At 37.5% G+C, this 22,877-nt stretch overlaps 1 protein-coding gene and 2 pseudogenes across 4 annotated transcripts in view; 2 read left to right on the top strand and 1 right to left on the bottom strand.

The window, feature by feature from the left end:
* ABCB7 (ATP binding cassette subfamily B member 7) overlaps nucleotides 1–16,334 on the top strand; it is a 156,252-nt gene extending 139,918 nt beyond the window's left edge. For 3 of the 4 annotated variants that reach the window (XM_045087338.1, XM_004779922.3, XM_004779921.3), the window contains one exon: nucleotides 15,058–16,334. In XM_045087338.1, the coding sequence (XP_044943273.1) occupies nucleotides 15,058–15,273 (216 nt within the window). In that variant the 3' untranslated portion in view covers nucleotides 15,274–16,334. Of the gene's footprint in view, nucleotides 1–11,723; nucleotides 11,833–15,057 lie in introns of all 4 variants that reach the window. The other variant, XM_004779924.3, reaches the window with a different exon arrangement.
* LOC106004439 lies at nucleotides 11,843–14,118 on the top strand (annotated as a pseudogene).
* A 4,938-nt stretch (nucleotides 16,335–21,272) lies between the features above and the next one.
* LOC101677208 lies at nucleotides 21,273–22,514 on the bottom strand (annotated as a pseudogene).
* Between the last annotated feature and the right edge of the window lie 363 nt (nucleotides 22,515–22,877).

Here is a 22,877-nt window from a genome sequence, read left to right as displayed (position 1 = left end):
GTAATATAGTCAATAATATTATAATAATGCCTTATGGTGACAGATGGTGACTACATTACCGAGGCCAGCACTGAATAATGTATACAGTTGTCTAATCACTGTGTCATACACCTGGAAGTATTAAAACATTCTATGCCAATTATATTTCAATAAAAAATTATAAAAAAAGAAATAGCCTAAGTTGAGCTGGAAAGAATTTAATATTTGATGATTCACAGTCTTTGGCTCAGAGGTATGATCGTGGATATTAATTATTACTATACTAAGGCAATACAGAACAGTGTTTAATAGTTTGATTAACATAAAATAGACTAAAACCTTTCTTTTTTGGGTTTCAATGCCAAATAAAAAGAACTCTTAGTAAAAGAAAAAGCAACAACAACAAACTCAGGAAGCATAAACTAGAAACTAAAGAAATTGACTGTTTATGGAGTGGAGATAGAAAGAGGTAAAAGGGATAGGAAAGGGAGCATGATTTTCCTGATTATACTTTTTTATATATTTTTTCAGTCTTTCAAGTTTTTAAATTCCAGTTAACATCGAGTGTGATATTAGTTTCAGGGGTAGAATTTAGTGATTCATCACAGCACCCAGTGCTTATCACAAGTGCCCTCCTTAATACTCATCACCCATTTAACCTATCTCCCCACCCACATCCCCTCCAGCATCTCTCAGTTTGTTCTCTGTAGTTAAGAGTCTGTTTTATGATTTCTCTTCTCCCCCCATGTTCATCTATTTTCTGTCTTAAATTCTACATATGAGTGAAATCATATGGTATTTATCTTTCTTTGACTTATCTCACTTAGCATAATACTCTCTAGCTCCATCCACATCCTTGCAGATGGAAGGATTTATTTTTGATGGCTGAGTAATATTCCGGTGTGTGTGCATATGTGTGCATGCATATGCACATATGTATACTACATCTTCATAATCCATTCAGTAGTCAGTGGGCATTTGGGCTCTTTTCCTAGTTTGGCTATTGGTGATAAAACAGCTTTAAACATTAGGGTACATGTATGCCTTTGAATCTGTATTTTTGTATCCTTTCAGTAAGTACCTACAAGTAGAATTGCTGGATTGTAAGGTAGTTCTCTTTTCAACTTTTTGAGGAACCTTCCTACTGTTTTTGAGAATGACTGAACCAGTTTGCATTCCCACCAATAGTGTAAGAGGGTTCCCCTTTCTCCACATCCTTTCCAACGCCTATTGTTTCTTGTGTTGATTTTAGCAATCCTAATATGTGTGAGATGGTATATCGTTTTGATTTGTATTTCCCTGATGATGAGAGATGTTGAGCACCTTTTCATGTTCCTGGTAGCCGTGTGGGTATCTTCTTTGGAAAAATGTCTATTCACGTCTTCTGCCCATTTTTTAACTGGATTATTTGGTTTTCTGGGTGTTGAGTTTAATAAATTCTTTATAGATTTTTGATACTAACCCTTTATCGGATATGTCATTTGCAAATACCTTCTCCCATTTTGGAGGTTGCCTTTTAGTCTTGCCAGTTGTTTTCCTTCACTGTGCAGAAACTTTTTATCTTGAAAAGTCCCGATAGTTTATTTATTTATTTTTTAACATATAATGTATTATTTGTTTCAGGGGTACAGGTCTATGATTCATCAGTCTTAAAATACACAGTGCTTATTACAACACATACCCCCCAATGTCCATCACCCAGTTACGTTATTCCCCTACCCCCGCACCCCTCCAGCAAATCTCAGTCTGTCTCCTAAGATTAATGGTTTGTCTCCCTCTTTGGTTGTATCTTGTTTTATTTTTTCTTCTCTTCCCCTATGATCCTCTGTTTTGTTTTCTAAAGTCCACAAACCAGTGAGATCATACAATAATTGTCTTTCTCTGATTGACCTGTTTTGCTTAGCATAATACCCTCTAGTTCCAACTATGTCATTGCAAATGGCAAGACTTCATTTTTTTTGATGACTGAGTAATGTTCCTGTGTGTGTGTGTGTGTGTGTGTGTGTGTACACACAGTGGATATATTTATCCATTAATATATTGATGGACATCTGGGCTCTTTCCCTAGTTTGGCTATTGTGGACATTGCTGCTATAAACATCGGGGTGCTGATGCCCCTTCAAATCACTGTGTTTGTATCCTTTGGATAAATACCTGGCCATGCAGTTCCTGGGTTGTAGGGTAGCTCTGCTTTCAACTTTTGAGGAACTTCCATACCGTTTTCCAAAGTGGCTGCACCAGCTTGCATTCCCAACAGTGTAGGAGGGTTCTCCTTTCTCTGTATCCTCCCCAATATCTTTCATTTCCTGACTTGTTAATTTTAGCCATTCTGGCTGGTGTGAGGTGGTATTCATGGTTTTGGTTTGTATTTCCCTGATGCCAAGTGATGTTGAGCACTTTTTCATGGGTCTTTTGGCCATTTGGGTGTCTTTGGAAAAATGTCTATTCATGTCTTCTGCCCATTTTTGGACTGGATTATTTGTTTTTTAGGTGTTGAGTTTCATACAGTCTTTAGAGATTTTGGATACTAGCCCTTTATATGATATGTCATTTGCAAACATCTTCTCCCATTCTCTTCGTTGTCTTTTGGTTTTGTCAACTGTTTGCTTTGCTGTGGAGAAACTTTTTATCTTGATGAAATCCCAATAGTTCATTTTTGCCTTTGTTTCCTGTGCTTTTGGAGGTGTGTCTAGAAAGAAGTTGCTGTGACCAACATCACAGAAGTTGCTGCCTGTGTTCTTCTCTAGGATTTTGATGAATTCCTGTCTCATGTTTAGGTCTTTCATCCATTTTGAGTCAATGTTTGTGTATGGTGTAAAGAAATGGTCCAGTTTCATTCTTTTGCATCTGTCTGTCCAGTTTTCCCAACACCATTTGTGGAAGAGACTGCCTTTTTTCCGTTGGATGTTCTTTCCTGCTTTGTTGAAGATAAGTTGACCACAGAGTTGAGGGTCCGTTTCTGGGTTCTTGTTCTGTTCCATTGATCTATACATCTGTTTCTGTGCTAGTACCATACTGTCTTGATGATTACAGCTTTGTAATAGAGCTTGAAGTCCAGAATTGTGATGCTACCAGCTTTGGTTTTCTTTTTCAACATTTCTTTGGTGCTTCAGGGTCTTTTGTTTCATACAGATTTTAGGATTATTAGTTCTAGTTCTGTGAAAAAAGTTGATGGTATTTTAATAGGGATTGCATTGAATTTGTGTATTGCTCTAGATAGTATAGACATTTTAACAATATTTGTTCTTCCAATTCATGAGCATGAATGGTTTTCCATTTCTTTATGTTTTCCTCAATTTCTTTCTTGAGTACTCTGTAGTTTTCTGAGTACAGATCCTTTGCCTCTTTGATTAGATTTATTCCTAGGTATCTTATGGTTCTGGGTGCAACTATAAATAGCATCAACTCCTTAATTTCTTTTTCTTTAATCACATTGTTAGTGTATAGAAATGCAACTGATTTCTGTGCGTTGCTTTTATATCCTGCCACTTTACTGAATGTGCCAACAAATTAGGCAATCTGGAAGAAATGGATGCGTTCCTAGAGACATATAAACTACCAAAACTGAACCAGGAAGAAATAGAAAGCCTGAATAGACCCATAACCAGGAAAGAAATTGAAGCAGTAATCAAAAATCTCCCAACCAAAAAAAAAAAAAAATCTTCCAACAAACAAGAGCCCAGTGCCAGAAGGCTTCCAGGGGAATTCTACCAAACATTTAAAGAGGAATTAATAGCTATTCTCCTGAAACTGACAGAATAGAAATGGAAGGAAAACTTTACAAATTCATTTTATGAGGACAGCATTACCTTGATCCCAAAACGAGACAAAGACTCCACCAAAAAGGAGAATTACAGACCGATGTCCCTGATGGTCATGGATGCAAAAATTTTCACCAGAATAATAGCCAGTAAGATCTAACAGTACATTAAAAGGATTATTCACCAGGATGAAGTGGGATTTGTTTCTGGACTGCAAGGGTACTTCCGCATCCACAAATCAATCAGTGTGATATACTACATAAATAAAAGAACTTTATGATACTCTCAATAGATATTGAAAAGCATTTGACAGAGTACAGCATCCTTTCTTGATTAAAACTATCCACAGTGTAGGAATAGAGAGAACATACCTCAGTATCATAAAAGCCATCTATGAAAAATCCACAGCAAATATCATTCTCGGTGGGGAAAAACTGAGAGTTTTTCTCCTAAGGTCAGGAACACAGCAGGGATGTCCACTATCACCACTGCTGGTTAGCATAGTACTAGAAGTCCTAGCCTCAGCAGACAGACAACACAAAGAGATAAAAGGCATCTGAATTGGCAAAGAAGTCAAACTCTCACTCTCCACAGATGACCTGATACTTTATGTGAAAAACCCAAAAGACTCCACCCCAAAATTGCTAGAACTCATATGGGAATTCAGTAAAGTGGTAGGAAAAGTCCTGATAAATTCATTATTGCTTTTGTTTGCCTTGCTTCTTAAGACATACCAAGTAAGAAGATATGCTATGGCTGATGTCATAGAGGCTATTGCCTGTTTTCTTCTCTGGGATTTTGATGGTTTCCTGTCTCACAGTTAGGCATTTCATCCATTTTGAGTTTATTTTTGTTTATGATGTAAGGAAGTGTACAGTTTCATTCTTTTGTATGTTTCTGTACAGAAACATACAAAACATGCATTTTGACCATGTATTTTGGGGTCCATTTCTGGGTTCTCTGTTCTGTTCCATTCATCTGTGTGTCTGTTTTTGTACCAGTACTATACCATCCAGATTACTACAGACAACTTGAAGTCCAGAATTGTGATGCCTCTAGCTTTTGTCCCATACAAATTTTAAGATTCTTTGTTCTAGCTCTGTGAAAAATGCTGTTTGTATTTTGATAAAGATTGCGTTAAATGTATAGATTGCTTTCAGTAGTATAGTCATTTGAACAACACTTGTTCTTCCAATTCATGTGCATGGAATGTTTTCCCCTTTCTTTGTGTCATCTTCAGTTTCTTTCATCAGTGTTTTCTAAGTTTTCATAATACAGATCTTTTACCTCTTTGGTTAGGTTTCTTCCTAGGTGTCTTAACAGTTTTTGTACAGTTATAAATGGGATTGATTTCTTGGTTTTTCTTTCTGCTGCTTCATTATAGGTTTATAGAAATGCAACAGATTTCTGTATGTTGATTCTGTATCCTGCAACTGGACAGAATGCATGTATGAGTTCCAGCAATTTTTTGGTGGAGTCTTTCGGATTTTTTTTAAGATAACTTTTTATTTATTTGACAGAGAGAGTGGGGGGGTGTCACAAGTAGGCAGAGAGGCAGGCAGAGAGAGAGAGGGAAACAGGCTCCCCGCCAAGCAGAGAGCCCGACGCGGGGCTCGATCCCAGGACCCTGGGATCATGACCCGAGCCCAAGGCAGAGGCTTTAACCCACTGAGCCACCCAGGCGCCCCTCTTTCGGATTTTCTATATAGAGTATCCTGTCATCTGCAAATAGTGAAAGTTTGACTTCTTCTTTGCTGATTTGGATACAATTTTATTTGTTTTTGTTATCTGTTTGCTGAGGTGAGGACTTCTAATACTGTGTTAAATGAAAGTGGTGAGAGTAAACATCCCTTTTTCCTGATGCTAGATGAAAAGCACTCCGTTTTTCCCCATTGAGGATGATAATAGCTGTGGTCTTTCATATATGGCCTTTATAGTATCAAGGTATGTTCCCTCTGTCCCTCGGTTTTTGAGGGTTTTTAATCAAGAATGGATGCTGTATGTTTTCAAATGTTTTTTTCTGCATCTATCGAGAGGATCATATGGTTCTTACCCTCTTTTATTAATGTGGTGTATCGCATTGATTTATTTGAAAATATTGAACCACTCCTGTTGCGCAGGAATAAATCCCAATTGATCGTGGTGATTGATTCTTTTTCTGTACTGTTGTATTCAATTTGATAGTATTTTGTTGAGAATTTTTACATCCATAGCCATCAGAGATATTCGCCTGTAGTTCTCTTTCTTAGTGGAGTCTTTGATTTTGGGAATCAGAATAATGTGGGCCTCATTGAATGAGTTTGGAAGTTTTCCTTCCATTTCTATTTAAGAAAAATAGGTATTAACTCTTCTTTAAAGATTTAATAGAATTCCCACGTGAAGCCATATGGCCCTGGACTTTTGTTTGTTGGTAGATTTTTTTATTACTGATTCAGTTTCTTCACTGGTTATGTCTGTTCAAGGTTTTTGTTTCTTCCTGTTTCAGTTTTGGTAGTTTATATGTTTCTAGCAATTTATCCATTTCTTCCAGATTACTCAGTTTGTTGACATATAATTTTTCATAATATTATTTTATTTGTATTTTTGTATTATTATTTGAGCTCTCCTCTATTTTAATTTTTTGGAGCCACCTTCTTTTTTATAAGTCTGGCCAGGGGGTTATCAATTTTATTAATTTTTTCAGAGAACCAGCTCCTGGTTTCATTGTTCTATTCTCCTGTGTTTTTGATTTCTATATTATTTATTTCTAGTCTAATCTTATTTCACTTCTGCTAGTGTTAGCCTTCATTTGTTGCTCTTTTTCCTTTGTTTCATTTTTTAAATTTAAATTCAATTAGCCAAAATCATTAGTTTTTGATGTAATGTTCAATGATTCATTAGTTGCATATAACACCCAGTGCTCATCGTTGTTCTTTTTCTAGCTCCTTTATGTGTAAGGTTATGTTGCATATTCGAGATTTTTCTATTTGAGTTAGGCCTGTATTTCTGTATACTCCCTCTTATGACTGTTTTTGAAACATCCCAAATATTAAGGGCTGTCATGTTTTCATTTTCATTTGTTTCTGTGTTTTTTCCTAATTTATTTTCTGATTGATTTATTGTTTAGTAGCATGTTATTTACCTTCCATGTATTTGTGGTTTTTCTCAAATTTTATCTTGTGGTTGATTTCAGGGTCATAGCATTGTGGTCAGAAAGTATGCATGGTATGATTTCATTCTTTTTGTACTTGTTGAGGCTTGATTTTTGACCAGTATGTGATCTGTTCTGGAGACTGTCCCATGTGTATTTGAAAAGAATATGTATTCTGCTTAAGATGAAATTCTTTTCTGAATCAATCTCTCTCTCTCCATATATATATATATATATATATATATATATATATATATATATATATATGTTATTGTGTTATGTTGGTCACCATAAAATACATCAGTAGTTTTTGATGCAGTGTTCCAAGATTCATTGTTTATGTGCAACACCCAGTGCTCCATGCAATATGTGCCCTTCTTAATACCCACCACCAGGTTTCCCCCACCCCACTCCCCTCAAAAAGCCTCAGATTGTTTCACCCTCCATAGCCCCTCATGGTTCATCTCCCTCTGATTTGCCCCAATTCACTTTTCCTTTCCTTTGCCTGATGTCCTCCATGTTATTCCTTATGTTCCACAAGTAAGTGAAACCATATGGATCTCTCTTAAATCCATCTAATCTAGTATATCATTCAAAGCCAGTTTTTTTTAAAAAGATTTTGTTTATTTATTTGACAGACAGAGATCACAAGTAGGTAGAGAGGCAGGCAGAGAGAGGAGGAGGAAGCAGGCCCCTTGCTGAGCAGAGAGCCCGATGCGGGGCTCGATCCCAGGACCCTGGGATCATGACCTGAGCCAAAGGCAGAGGCTTTAACCCACTGAGCCACCCAGGCGCCCCAAAGCCATTGTTTTCTTACTGATTTTCTGTTTAGATGATCTTCACTTGATATAAGCGTGCCCTACTGTTTTTTGTATTATTATCAATGAGTTCTTTTATTTTTTTATTAAATTTTTTATTTATTTGAATTCTCCCAAGGTGGGGGAGATCTTCTTAATTGGGTAGACTCCCTTTTTATTATATAATGCCCTTCTCCATCTTTTCTTACAGTCTTTGTTTCAAAGTCTAGTTTGTCTGTTATAAGTATTGCTATTCTGGCTTTTTTTGATGTCCGTTTGCATGGTAAATATTTCTCCATCCCCTCACTTTGAATCTGCAGGTCTCTTTAGGTCTAAAATGAGTCTCTTGTAGGCAGCATATAGGTGGGTCTTGTTTTGTTTTGTTTTGTTTTAATCCCATCTGATACCGTACATCTTCTGATTGGAGCATTTAGTCCATTTACATTACAGTAATTATTGTTAGATATGAATTTAGTACCATTTTATTACTTGTTTTGTCATTGTTCCTGACAGTTTTCTGTGTTACTTTCAAGTCTTTGTCAGTTTTGGTCTTTCCCACTCAAAGAGTCCCCTTTAATATTTCTTGTAGGGCTGGTTTAGTGGTCACGAAATCCTTTACTGTCTGGGAAACTCTCTCTCTCTCTTTCTATTCTGAATGACAGCCTTGCTGAATAGAGTATTCTTGCCTGGGTATTTTTCCTTCAGCCCATTGAATGTATCATGCCTCTCTCTTCCGGGCCGCTAAGTTTTTATGGACAGGTCTGCTGCTAATATAGTTTGTCTTCCCTCTTAAGTTACGTATTCCTTTTGTCTGGCTACTTTTAGGATTTTTTCTGTGTCTCTGTTTGTTTTGTTTTTTAACTTTAACTACAGTATGCTCTGATGTTGGCATGCTTTTTTGTTGATTTTGATGGGAGTTCTCTGTGTCTTCTGGACTTGGAAGTCTGTTTCTTTCCCCAGATTAGGTAATTTTTCAGCTCTGGTTTCCTCGAATTAACCTTCTCTCCCCTTTTTCCTCTTCTTCTGGGACTCCTGTGATACAAATATAATTACTTTTCGAGGAGTCACTGAGTTCTTATACGTCTGCTCGCGAGGTCCTAGATGTTCCCCCTTTTTATCAGCTTCCTTATTTTCTGTAATTGTATCTTCATTGTCACTTATTCATTTCTTTTCTTCTTCCATGTGGTCATTGCACCCAGTCAGTTTTTAATCTGTTACTGCATTTTTCATTTTGTCACGATTGTTTTTAAGCTCTTGTCTCTCTGTGGTATGGATCTTCCTGATGTCGTCTATGCTTTTCTCAAGCCCAGATAATATCCTTAATGACTGTTGCTTTAATTTCTCAGGCCTGTTATTTATATGTATTTTGTTTAGATCCCTGGCCATGACCTTGTTCTTTCTTTTGTGATGAATTCCTGTCTTGGCATTTTGTCTAGGTATCTGTATTCTTCTCTGTGTTAGGAAAGCCTGTTGTGGTGTTTCCTGCTCTTGAGATGTAATGGTGTTATGAAGAAGAGGTCATATAATGTCTAGGGCCTGTCACTTCAGGAAGTGTCTCTGATGTCTGCTGTGTGCACTCTGCTGCTGTGATATGGCTGTTGTACCCCTCAGATCAGTGCTCTGTAGAGTTTCTCCTTGCCTGCAGTGAGTAGTGTCTGGACCTTGGCCAGAGTGTGGCAAGTTTTAACTAGTTATGTTCTTGTCTGCTTGTTTAAAAAGACCTGGTGCCATTTCCACTAGAGCTGAAGCTTTGCAGAAGTCTGTGGTCAGTAGACATGATGCCTGTGGGGGTTTGTGTTGGTCTCCTGGGGGAGGAGCCTGCTGTACTGGTTCTCAGGCACACTTGCCTGAGATGAGCAATACCAGTAGAGTGCAGAGGAGCAGGGTTGATGTAAGCAATTAAGCAGCCTGTGTTGATACTCTTCTATTTACTGAAGTTAGTTTATGCTGAAGGCTAGTGGAGGGAAGTGGCACCAGCCAGTTCTTTTTTCCCTTGAGAGGGGAGTTCGTGCTTACTTAATGTCAGGGAAGCACTCCCAGAGGAATGAATAAACTCCCTTCATAGAGTTTATTAGATCATTGTTTCCTCAGTGTCGGTGTCTGGGTTGCTTGCCTTCCTGTTGCAGAACAGTGTGAACTTTAGCTCTTCCCCAGTCAGGCTGGCTGAGTTTTAAAATTCTAATCTTGAGAGACCTGATGTACTGGGGACCTGTTCTGGTCTGGGGGTGGTGTAGGTTTGACCCAGAAGGGCAATCTCACCAGAGCCCAGAAGTGTGCAGTTTGGAGCAGAGCTCACTAAGCAGCCATTGTCTGACTTTGCTGTCCTCACCAGGTGTCTCTGTACCTATTCTTAGGGTTGGGGGACAGAAATGCTGCCCACTGACTCCTTTGTCCCCAGAGAGGCAATGACATCTCCCTCAAAAGCACTCCAGGAAAGGGGATCCACCTCTCGCAGTGAATGTCAGGAAATCCTCAGATCATGCCATCCGACCTCGGTTTACCTTCCTGCCTTCTTCAGGAGAACTTCAGCACCCTCAGGATTCTCTGTCAGCTGTGCCAGGAAAAAACCCATAGAACTCATCCCCTTATTTTCTCAGTTAATGAGTTTGGGAAGTATTTTCATTGTGTGATCCCCTCTGCATTCCTTTCTCTCTCACCTCCCTCTGCAACCTGGGCTCCTTCCTCTCTGCAGCACCAATTATCTATTTCTCTCCCAAACCAGGTCTCTGCATCTCTTATTTTCCACAATGTAGCCTCTTCTCCCTCTAATTGTGCGATTTGTTCTGTCAGTCCTCAAATTGATTTCTTGGCTATTCAGAATGAGTTGATATTTATCCAGCTGTGTTTGAGGGATGTAGCAAGCCTGCGGTCTCTTACTCTGCCATCTTAGCTCCTTTTTTTGTATTATTTTTACTTTTGAACCATGGTAATGTTTTTATATATTTAAATTTTTGAACCTCAGCAAGGACAGAGAAAAGCAAAAAGTGATTACAAAGAGAAGTGGAACCAACTGCATAACAAATTGATAACAAACATGCAAAAGAAAAGCAATCCAAGTGACTGTTGAACACATTACTCTGATTATTACCATTAGTGGAATATAAGGTCAAAAGTAAATAAAAATTTGAAACTAATTTTGTTATAATTAGTAGTATGGAAGGAGCCTATTCAAAATTCGTTTTTGTATATTTTAAGAGTGCGCATATGAGTAAACATATTAATGTTGTTGTAAAACAGTACTCTTGGGAGAAGAAAGATAAAAATGGAATGTGGGAAGAAGAGGGGCAACCTTGTGATGTTATACTGGAACAGAATTATCAGAAGATGATAAAGAAGTTCCTAACTTTTCACTGAAAAGACCTAGAAGCAGTGAAATCCCAGTGGTAATAAGTATAACTAGCACATAGATCTTGAGCACTAAATACTGTTCCTCACTAAAAGGAACCAAAATTCTTTGAATAAATGACTATTGCAGTATCTGGAGTGAGAAAACTAATGAATACCTATCACAAAGACACAAAAACCATTTTGTGTGGGCTCCCACTGGCCCAATGTGGGATAATTCGAACATCAAAAAAAAAAATGAGGGGCGCCTGGGTGGCTCAGTGGGTTAAGCCGCTGCCTTCAGCTCAGGTCATGATCTCAGGGTCTTGGGATCGAGTCCCGCATCGGGCTCTCTGCTCAGCAGGGGGCCTGCTTCCCTTCCTCTCTCTGTGATCTCTTCCCTTCCTCTCTCCTACTGTGATCTCTCTCTGTCAAAATAAATAAATAAAATCTTTAAAAAAAAAAAAATGATACTTGGGGCACCTGGGTGGCTCAGTGGGTTAAGCCGCTGCCTTCGGCTCAGGTCATGATCTCAGGGTCCTGGGATTGAGTCCCGCATCGGGCTCTCTGCTCGGCAGGGAGCCTGCTTCTCTCTCTCTCTCTGCCTGCTTCTCCATCTACTTGTGATTTCTCTCTGTCAAATAAATAAATAAAATCTTAAAAAAAAATGATACTTATGAATTAACGCATGTTCAATAAAAACAACTAACCTATATTTTCACAACAATACAGAAGTATGGGGAAAGGTCTTCTTTAAGAAGCATGGCAACTATCACTTGTAGAAGGAATGATAAATTTAGAAAATCACATTTTGCAACTACCATTGTAATAATGACTACAGGTAAGCATCATCATTGATTGCTAAAACCCTATGGTGAAAAAAATATATTGGGGAATGGATTATTTATACAGTTTGAAAATGTAACCCATAGATTAATTTCAAAGAGAAAAAGTACCTTTAAAATAGAGAAATTTCTCCTCGTCTTGCTTGAAACCGGGGCGCCGCCAGGATGCCGGCTTACCACTCATCTCTTATGGATCTGGACACCAAACTCATTGGAAATGTGGCACTGTTGCCTATCAGAAGTCAGTTCAAAGGACCTGCCTCGAGAGAGACAAAAGATACAGATATTGTGGGTGAAGCCATCTATTACTTCAAGGCCAATGTCTTCTTCAAAAACGATGAGATTAAGAATGAAGCTGATAGAACCTTGATATATATAATTCTCTACATTTCTGAGTGCCTAAAGAAACTCCAAAAGTGCAGTTCCAAAAGCCAAGGTGAAAAAGAAATGTATACGCTGGGCATCACTAATTTTCCCATTCCTGGAGAGCCTGGTTTTCCATGATTTATTTTATTTATTTATTTATTTCCATGCAATTTATGCCAAACCGGCAAACAGGAAGATGAGGTGATGAGGGCCTACTTACAGCGGTTGAGACAAGAGACTGGACTGAGACTTTGTGGGAAAGTTTTTGACCTTCATAATGATAAACCTAGCAAGTGGTGGACTTGCTTTGTGAAGAAGAGATAGTTCATGAACAAGAGTCTTTTAGGACTTGGACAGTGAAAAGAGCCTGGGCAGACATTTTCCATAGCCATGAGCAGCATTTTACAGCAAGATGTACACAGTTATTTGCTTTTATTTGATAAAGTTTTATACAGAAGAGAGAAGAGAGCGAAGTGAAGAGAAGTATCTTCACTCAAAGAGCTCTTTATCAAGAATTTGGTTGGGGGAGGGAAGAATGGGTTGTTGAAGGGTGATTGGAACTTTCTGTAGTATTAAGCTGGTGCTTAATAAAAATTAAGTAAGAATTTTAAAAAATAGAGAAATCTGGTACACTCCCTTAAGCAAAGGATCAAACTTAATATTGTTAATTGTGGAGTAAATTGATGTTGTGTACTTCCTGAACTGATGCAGGGGGCCACATCATCACCTGTATTGTATTTCTACCAAAAATGTTTAGCCTGGATCTAAAATCAGGAGCACTAAACAAAAACAACTTAAATGGCATTCTTTAAAAAACACACCTGGGTATTTTAGAAATGTCAGTGTCATACACACCCCACATACTCGAAAACTTATAAATTCAATGTATTGATCCTAATTGGATTCTGGTGGAAAAATATGTAAATAAAGGATATATTATTGGGACAGCAGGTGAAATTTGACTATGGACTATATGTTAGATAAATTTCTATAAATATTTGTATTCTATTCTATAAATATTTATATTCTAGTCAATATGAAAATATTCTTGTTTTTAGGAGATACATGCTAATGAAATATTTAGGAGCGAAATGTAATGATGTTTGCAACTCATTCTCAAATGAATTAGCAAAAAATAGTGTAAATTTAGATGATGAAGTGAGAAAAAGCAAATGTGGCAGTTGCTAAACTGGGAGAAGCATGAGTTTCCATATTAAAAGGGCCTACCAAGTATCCAGCACAATGAATGGAAAAGAAAACACACACACGCCAGAACACATACCATAAAATTTTAGAATTGAGGATAAATCAAACAGCCTTAAAAGTTGTGAGAGGATTGTCTCAAAGCGGTGATCTTCATGGGGGATTGAACTAATAGATCCCCTAATACAATTGATTATGAGAAAAATAGTATTTAAACAGTCTTTATAATTCTGGAAGAAAGTTTTGAGAGAATTACCAATAGTGACATAGAAAACTAAGAAAACAAAAAAAAATGTGGCAGTTACTAAGTCCAGGAAGAACAAAAATTTTACAAGAAAAAATATATAAAATTCTAGTATCTTACTTGACTCAGCAGGTAATGCTTTACATGGTCATAATAAGGTAAACACTGAATATTAACTTAAACAACACTTGTGCTATAACCAATTTTATTCGAAGAGTGTAAAAATTAAACAGTGGTGGGGTAATAAAGGAGTGCTGAATTTCATAATATATGTATATATTCATATATGTATTTTTATATACCAGAAGAAATAGCTATGAATTTGTGGATAGGAAGGAGATAGGTATGAAGGAGGAGACAAAAGACTTTTTTGCTATAAGCTTTTAATCTTACTTTTTAAGATACATACATTTGTGCTTTAATATAAATAAAAGTAATTTAAAATATATTTTATACATTTTTACTATAGGATAATTATTTGTGATTTATTTCATTGGTGTTTCCACAAAAATAATTTTATTTTTTCTAGAAACTTTTGATGAAGTTTTCACTGAGGATTTTGTTTTTGACAATGGTAAATAGAAAAATATAAACCATGTAATCCAAGGGGAGTTTTGTGCCAATGAAGTGATCCACACATACCTAGGTTGAGAACTATGTTCTTCATAATCCAGAGGAATTTAAATAGCTGAGCAAAATAGTTCTTTTTTAAACTGCCTAGCTAGCAATGAAAGAGGAGTCTTAAATTAACCACTCAGATGTGGAACAAATTTTAGTTGTTTTGCTTAAGGGTATATTTGTAAAGGTCCTATAACTGGGAGTACCAGTAAAAGTGACAAAACTCCTTTTGTCTCCCACCATGTTTAACAGTAGCTGTCAGAGGCAAATTAATTGTAGATAGGAGCTTGGAATCTATACCAAATCTGTAATGTTAAGTTTAATATCCATTGTTAACAAAAATAGCTACTGGAAGAGATAAGCTTTTCATGGAGAAATCTTTTATTTTAAAGTATACATAAGGATTTCAGGGTATTTAAGTCCCTGTTACAAATCACAGTGCTTTTGATTAAATATTTACCAATTATAATCACCTTTAAAATTTTTCACCTTCCTTTTCTGCCCTTCAAAATTAAAAATAAAACATTAAAATTTCATTTCTTTTAAGTTAAATGGTTTACAGTATATGGGATTTCATAGATTTTTGTTTGTTCACTACAGTAATACCTTAATAGTGAAGAAAGCATCCTTACCTCAATTTTTCCTACTTGTGCTATGGATAAAGAATTGGGAGAGGTATTTTAATGAACGGAAATCCTTCAAAATCCTTAGTTAGAAATTATTATGTATTTTCAGTTATTATGCTAGTTATATGACCTTTTTCTATGTTTCTCTTGCTTTTGCTTTTTAGGGTAAGATAGCTGAACGTGGTACCCACCATGGTTTGCTTGCAAACCCTGGCAGTATCTATTCAGAAATGTGGCATACACAAAGTAGCCGTGTGCAGAACCATAATAACCCCACATGGGATGCAAAGAAAGAAAATATGTCCAAAGAGGAGGAAAGGAAGAAACTACAAGAAGAAATTGTCAACAGTGTGAAAGGCTGTGGAAACTGTTCCTGCTAAGTTGCATGAGACTTTTTTTTTTTGACACATTTGCACTGAAGCAGAATTGTTTTATTAAAAAAAATCATACATTCCCATTTTCTATAATCCTTTTTAGATAAGATTTGTTTGAAAAGAAATTTGAGTTTTACATCTTTCACAATATTTAATGTGACATATGCATTTAGCTCCAAATTACCTTCTTGTTAGTGCCTTAGTTATGCCTAAAGCATGTTTTTTGTTACTATTTCACTTTGCCCCATTTCCGTTTTGGGGGGCCTGATAGCCATTTGATATCCATAATCAGATGAATTACATTGGATTCCAAATTTTAATAGTTTTTTATTTTAAGTCTCCTTTATGCTCACAGTTTAGATGAAAAGTATCCATTACTTTTTTTTTTCTTTTTAAAAGAGGACAGTGTAGGTTCATTGTTTCTCCTCTTCCCTCCCCGCTGACATACTTCAAAGATAGATACCTACACCTTCATTTTTTAAAGTCTGCCACTGTATAGTTTTTGGAGGAAAAACCTTAATTCTCATGTATGTATGTAGAATGTTCTTCATCATTAACCAGCATCTCTAGCAGTGGGAATTTTAATTTTTCATCGGGATGAGTTATTGCTCTTGTTTGGGACCAAAATTTATGCCTTTCTCTTTAACACTTAAAACCCTGATGTAATTTGACAGTTGTCGTACTGGGAATGATCTAAAAAGCTTAGAAAGTTAATTGCCCTTCTATTTCCATCTTAACTATAGTGCTTTTGCTGTCTGAAGCTATATGAAGAAAAAACTAAATGGAATGTATGCATACACAGATATGTGTGTGTGCACATGCTCACAATTGTATATAGAGCAACAACCACTTAAAGATTATTAATGACCTTGAGGTAAATAGGAGAAAGTTATGTATATGTACTCTAGATGATTGGGACTTTAATCAGTGACATGTCAGAATTTATTACAAGATCTTCCCTTCCTTCTTCAGTAATTTAATGAGTTCCTTTAAATGTGACTTAACAAGGAAGAGCCCAAACAAAATGATCAAGTTTTACCTGTTAATAAAATGTTGGTATATGTTCACTTAGAAGCTCCTCTCTTTTCCAATTTAAATAGCTTCTTTTCTTTCTGAAAAAGCTATTTTCTTTTCATATGATTAGAGATGGTCTCAAGACCATTGGATCACGTGGTCATTAGCCAGTATTTTCAGCTACTAAAAACTTGAATAACCTAAAAAACAGTTATTGTTAGGGCCATTAAGTAAGTCTTAAATATTTTCTCTTAACTTCATCATATTAAGATGGTTCCATACAGTGAAATAATGAACAAAAGGAAAGCTTCCTAGGATGACTCACTCAGAAGAAAATGTCAAGAAAAGTGGCATTTATTATAACAATAATTTTATATTACAATATTACATATTCACATAAAGGTGTATAAAGTATAAAGTTTTTAAATCAATATTGCAACGTAATTTTTTAATGGATTGGGATGAATAAGCTACAGTTTTAGAATATGGGCTCTGAAAATGGAGTAAGATGATGGGGTTTTATTTCTTATATCCCTGTATTTTTAAAATTGCATATTTCCTTCCTAAAGGGAATCCCAATTTGCAAAAATTGAAACGAGTAATTTGGGATCAGAAAAACTGATGCCTTCCTTAGGGTTTTTAACATAAAAATATCATATCTTGGTGAATGGATAGGTTCATTTGGAAGTTTTTTTCAGCAGTTCAAATGTGAGGGTTAACTATGAGAATCAAAAAGAGGCCTAGGCATGTGGACAAACTCAAAGTATACATTTACTTTAACTCTAAAGGGATGTGCACCTTTTATAAACCTTATGATAAGTATTTTGCCTTTTCCCTTAGATGTTGACGAAGATCAGTTTGTACAAACGGTTAGTATAAAAATAAGTTTTAAGGGGCACCTCCATGGCTCAGTCTGTTAAGTGTTCAACTCTTGCTTTCAGGTCATGATCTCAGGGTCATGGGATCAAGCCCTGCGTTGGGCACTGAGTTGGGCATTGAACTGCTTAAGATTCTCTCTCTCCCACCGTGCCCCCCACACAGATAGATAGATAGATAGATAGATAGATAGATAATTTTGCTTTAAGGATAAGGTATTTAAAGATTATATGAATTTTTGTTTCTGGGTCACTTTGTCCATGTTGTCATCTTGCTGTCATCCTTCCTAACTGCTGGATGTATCAGTGAGTAGCAGCTTTTGCCAGTGCATATTTATAATTCATATATACCTTCTACCTTTATCATAGGATGTTCTGTTGTAGAGTAATAATTGAAAGCTTTTAAATATATTTGCATTGGCAGCTTTCTTAAATTATAAAAAGTCCCTTTCCCCCTGCTTTGAGTATATAGATTTTGAATGTAAACTATATAGTAAAGGACATACTAAATCAAATACGCTAGTTAAAACTATTTAGTTAAGACAAAAACAGCTCAGCAATGGAGTTTCTTTATTAGTTTTATTGTTATAGCAATTTGTATAGATAATCATTACTAAATAAACAATATATCTTTGTGACTAGAAATGGGTGGCCCATTGAAGCAACTTTTTTCTGCAGTGCATAGGGAGAACTGATATTTTGTCATTCACACACTCAGAGTAAGTATGAATAATTAATAGACACCCTGGGGTGTGGCCTTAGAGCCTTATGCTGAAGGTAAAAACTTGGAATTGTCACAGAGAGAAAGTAATTATTTGCAGATTTCATAATATAAGTAAAATGGTAGTAAATTATAGTGCTTTAACTTAGCATTAAGCTGTTATATTTTTGATGACCAGTCAGTGAAAGGCAACTTTCCGTTGCCCCAAGTTTTTCAGTTCTAATGATTAGGAAGGAAACCTTTGGGGTGAGAAATTTTTTTTACTGCAAAGCATGCAAAACTAGTATTTTGATTAAGTAAAATTAGAATTAATTGTTCTAATTAAAAACAAGTTGGAACAGTTTTGGCTTAAAAAGGCAGTGGATTGTTTTCTTATTTCTTGTTCTCACACAGCTGCAGAGCATTTTTCACTGATTACCTTCTATTCTCATTTCTACTTTATAAAAGCATAGGGTATTTAGAGTTGCAATATAGAGGCCTTTAATGTAATTTCCTCATTCGGAAACCGAATTTCAGGAGAAATCACTGGTTTTGCGAGAGACCAAGTTGGAATGAAAACCCTGGCTCTTGACACCTACTCCATTTCTCTTTTTGCTGGACATTTCCACTAAGAAGCTAAATTTAAAAATGTATTGAAGGCTGAGATTTCCAGAATGTTGAAGTGAGCAGCTCAGTAGACCTTCTCTGCAGCAAAACAACTTAACTGTTAGGAATTATTTTTTAAAAACAATAATTTAAAAATCTCTAGAAATTATGCAAAGGTCATATGTCAATTGGAAAAACATTGATTCAAGAAAACCTATTAAATATCAGTAAGAATAGCAAGAGTCTGGCATCTGAAGAATCAACTGCATAACCTCTACCATACCAGGTCTGTGTTACAGAAGCTTGACCTTGGGTATTCTATTTAGGCAGGTGTGGTAAAGATGCTGGGAGGAGCTAGGGCTCCTCCCCCCAGCTCCCACTCCAGGGCTGTGATTTCATCCTGGCAGGGGTAGCTGCCTGCATTTTTTACCCCCCAACTCTGTGTTGAAGAAATTTATTCCTCACAGGCACAGCCAAGAGGACTGATGATACCTTCACCATCCAGCCTCCATTCTTTGAGTGGAAGCAAACTATTCTGTGTGCAGGGTGAGAATACTGAGGCCCTGATTTTTCCACACTAGCTTACACAAAGTTTGGACGTTTCACTCAAGGAGAGGATAACTCAGAATACCAGGGACTGACACCATGGCCCAGTGTCCACTTAGGGAGTGGTGTTTTCACTCTTCGCCCCTTGCCCCCACACCCCCAGCTTTGGTTCAGTGGTACACAGGTCCTTTCTTAGTGCGAACGTATGCGATGAGAACAAAGAATTCCACCTCTCTGCCTGGGGATTCCACCTCTCTGCCTGGGGGACTGACTTCATTTGAAACAGCATGGAGAACTCTATCCCTAAGGACATTGTCAAAAACAATGGGGATCTTGGTGGAGAGCAATTAGGAGGAGCTGGTGCTAGCAAAGCAGCAGAGCAGCCAGAATTTTAGTAAAGAGAAACCAAGAGGGAACCAGAAAGAGCCTTCCTGGGAGCAAAGTCAACTCAGGATTGAAGAGATTTGCGTGTGCTAGGCTGCACCTAATCAGGACAATTAGAGCAGAACATGGGACAGACTGAAAAGCATTTCCCAGTATATGTAGACCCATCAATACAGAGCAAACACTTTGTTGGCAAAAGGAACTTGACCAAACACTGAACAATAAGTTGTTCTCATCTAGAGGTGACTATTAGGAACACAGGCTTAAAAACAAAATCACACTCCTCCTTGGCAGTCTAGAAGACTGTGTTATATGTCTAAAACTGTGCCCTCCCAGAAAAGAGAAGGATCCTCCCAGTTACCAGTCCCTGGCTGAACATGGGTCAAAAGAAAACTGCCTGACAACAGCCTCCAAGTACATTCACATCCAATGGTAAAAGGTAAAAATCTTAGCAATAAGTGCATTATGCCCACCCAGAGATAACCCTTAGGTGGCTAGACTAAAAGAGATAATATCAGGCTGCATACTGCGGGGGAAATAACCAAGTAAATGCTGATCCCTTATAGGAGGAGGATCATTATCCAGAGTTGCTATAAGATACTATAATAAAAAGTCTGCTTTATAATAAAAGATTATAAGAAATGCAAAGAAACAGGAATGTGCCATGCACACACAGGAAAAACAGGCAGTAAATACTGCTTAAAGGGGCCCAGGTGGTAGCTGTAGCTATAGCATATAAAGATTTATTAATAAAGAAATAGAAATTACTTTTAAAGACCCAAATGGAAATTCTGAAGTTGAGAAGTACAGTAACTGAAATGAGAAATCTACTAGAGAAACTCAATAGTATATTTGAGCTGGCCAAAGAAAATCCACTAAGTTGAAGATGTATCAGTAGAGATTATTCAATCTGAGGAACAGAGATAAAAAATGAAAAATGTCAAGAGAAATGTGGGGCACCATTAAAAATTCAACATATTCAAAATGTAAGTAGCCAAGGAGAGGAAAGGAGCAGAAAAAATACTCAAAGAGATGAACGGGAGCATCTAAATTTGACAAGAAATACTACACATCAAAAAAGCTTAACGCCAATTAAGAAAAACACAGATGTTCAAAGCTAAAGATAAGGCGAAAATTATAAAAGCTGTAAGAGATAAATGACTCCTAACATACCAGGAAACTCCCATATGATTAACAGGTGAGGTTTCTCATAAACAGTGGAAGCCAGAAGACAGAGGGATTGCATATTCAAATTGCTGAAATTAAAAATCAAGGGACACCTGGGTTGAGCGTCTGCCTTTGGCTCAGTTCATGATCCCAGGGTGTTGGGATCGGATGCCACAACAGGCTCCCTGCCTGCCACTCCCCATCGTTGTGTTTGTGCACTCTCTGACAAATAAGTGAAACCTTTAAAAAATATTTAAAAATAAGTATCACTCAGGGTGCCTGGGTGGCTCAGTGGGTTAAAGCCTCTGCCTTCAGCTCAGGTCATGATCCCAGGGTCCTGGGATTGAGCCCTGCATCGGGCTCTCTGCTCAGCAGGGAGCCTGTTTCCTCCTCTCTCCCTGCCTCTCTGCCTACTTACGATCTCTGTCTGAAAATAAAGTAAATAAAAAAAATCTTAAATAAGTATCACTCAAGAATATTATATCCAAAACTATCACTCGAAACTGAAGGTGAAATAAAGATGTTATCATTTAAGTAAAAAGAAAACACATGGCTAATAAATCTGTATTACAAGAAATACAAAGGCAAAGGCAAAGATCAGGTGACACCAGATAGTAATTCAAATCCATACACACACACACCCCAGAGCACCAGTATAGATACATCCGAGTCACTCATGTAGATAATTAGTAAAAGACAGTATAATTGCATGTTTCTTCTTTCTTTTAGAAGAATTTGTTTCTCCCCTGGAAGATAATGTTTATTGAAATCCCAGCAGTTGTGCAAGCTGCTCTTGACATTAAGCAGCTGCTTCTTCCAGTTTGTTCTTTCATAAGTAGTCCCATGAATGTTTCCTTATCCTTCACAGTCTGGAATCAGCCATGGTCAAACTTAGAGGTGATGTCAATGAACTTAAGGTTAATCTCCAGGGCCTGTCATTTGATCTGCACGGGCAACAACTTGTGGAGAGTAAGCACTTGCTTCTTGGTTATCATCACATGGCCTTTCTGCATGACAAAGTCATTGGACACTTCATCATAGTGGACAAAGCCAACATGGAGGGTTGATGCTCTTGTCAGATCAAAATCAGTGGAAACATTGTTCTTGATAAGTTTGCCATCCTTGATGAGGTAGCCCTGGCCAACCTTGTTGATCTTCTTGTTGATCTCAGTGCAGTGATGGTAGACTTTTTGCCCAGCCCATTGCACGGAGAAGGCCACTTGGGCAGGATGCTATACCCCAATACAGCCCACCTTGCACAGTTCCTGGTGGGTCTTGCAGGGTAGCTTCTTGGTGTGCCAGTGGCTGGTGACACTAATGACATCTATCATCTCATCCTGCCCAAACACTAGGTTCATAAGAACCTACTGTTCCAGGTTCTCATGGGCCTATTCCAGCTTCTCAGTCACTGTGCATCTAGTCTCCTGGATCTCCATGAGGTGGGCTTTCTTCTGGCATAGAGGAAGCAGGGGCATCTGGGTGTGGGCGATGACACAGATGATTTGTCTGTACTTCTTCATGCTGTTGAGGTCCTTCTCTAGCTGCTGCTTGCCAGTCATCATCCTGCCACTTGCAGTATTTGGTTGAAAGTCTTAGACTGATGCCAATTCTTATAGAAGTGCCCTTTAACTCATCATGAATGTGCTCAGCAAAGATGGTCTTAAACACAGAGACCTTGAGTGGTTTCTTCATAGCCCATCATGTCCACAACTACCGTGGATGGTACCTTCACAATGGTCACGTCTTCCACAATTTCCTTCTTTTTCACCTGGATTCTGGCCTGTTGACCCCTCACACAACGTGAGTCATGCCAGCACTGTAGATGAGGAAAGCTGTGAGGTGAATAGAGTCATCCTTGGGGATGCAAGTCAACTTCCATGGTGCCAGTCACTGTGTTTCTGGGGCGAGAAGCCCAGGGACCCATGCCTGGGAAGGGAGAGTTTCCTATGAGACATTCTGCCACCAAATGCTGTCAGTAGAGTAAGAAAATTTTAAAACTTCACTTAAGTTGACTTAGAAAACAACCACATGAATCAATGTGTATTCTTTCATTGGGAGTAGAAACAGAGATATCTTGGATTAATGAAAATAATTCTTGGAAATGAAACCAGATGATATTCAGAATCCACAAGAACAAACTATGGACTCTGAAAAACAATCTGAGGGTTTTGAAGGGGCGGGGAGTGGGAGGTTGGGGGAACCAGATGGTGGGTATTAGAGAGGGCACGGATTGTATGGAGCAGTGGGTGCGGTGCAAAAACAATGAATACTGTTACACTGAAAAGAAAAAAAAAGAATATCTGATAGGCATGCTATGA

This window comes from Mustela putorius, unplaced genomic scaffold (assembly GCF_011764305.1).
Source record: "Mustela putorius furo isolate JIRA1106 unplaced genomic scaffold, ASM1176430v1.1 tig00001114_pilon_pilon_pilon, whole genome shotgun sequence".
Lineage (NCBI taxonomy): Eukaryota > Metazoa > Chordata > Mammalia > Carnivora > Mustelidae > Mustela > Mustela putorius.
The sequence above is the reverse complement of the archived record's forward strand: the minus strand, read 5'-3'. Positions and strand labels throughout refer to the sequence as shown.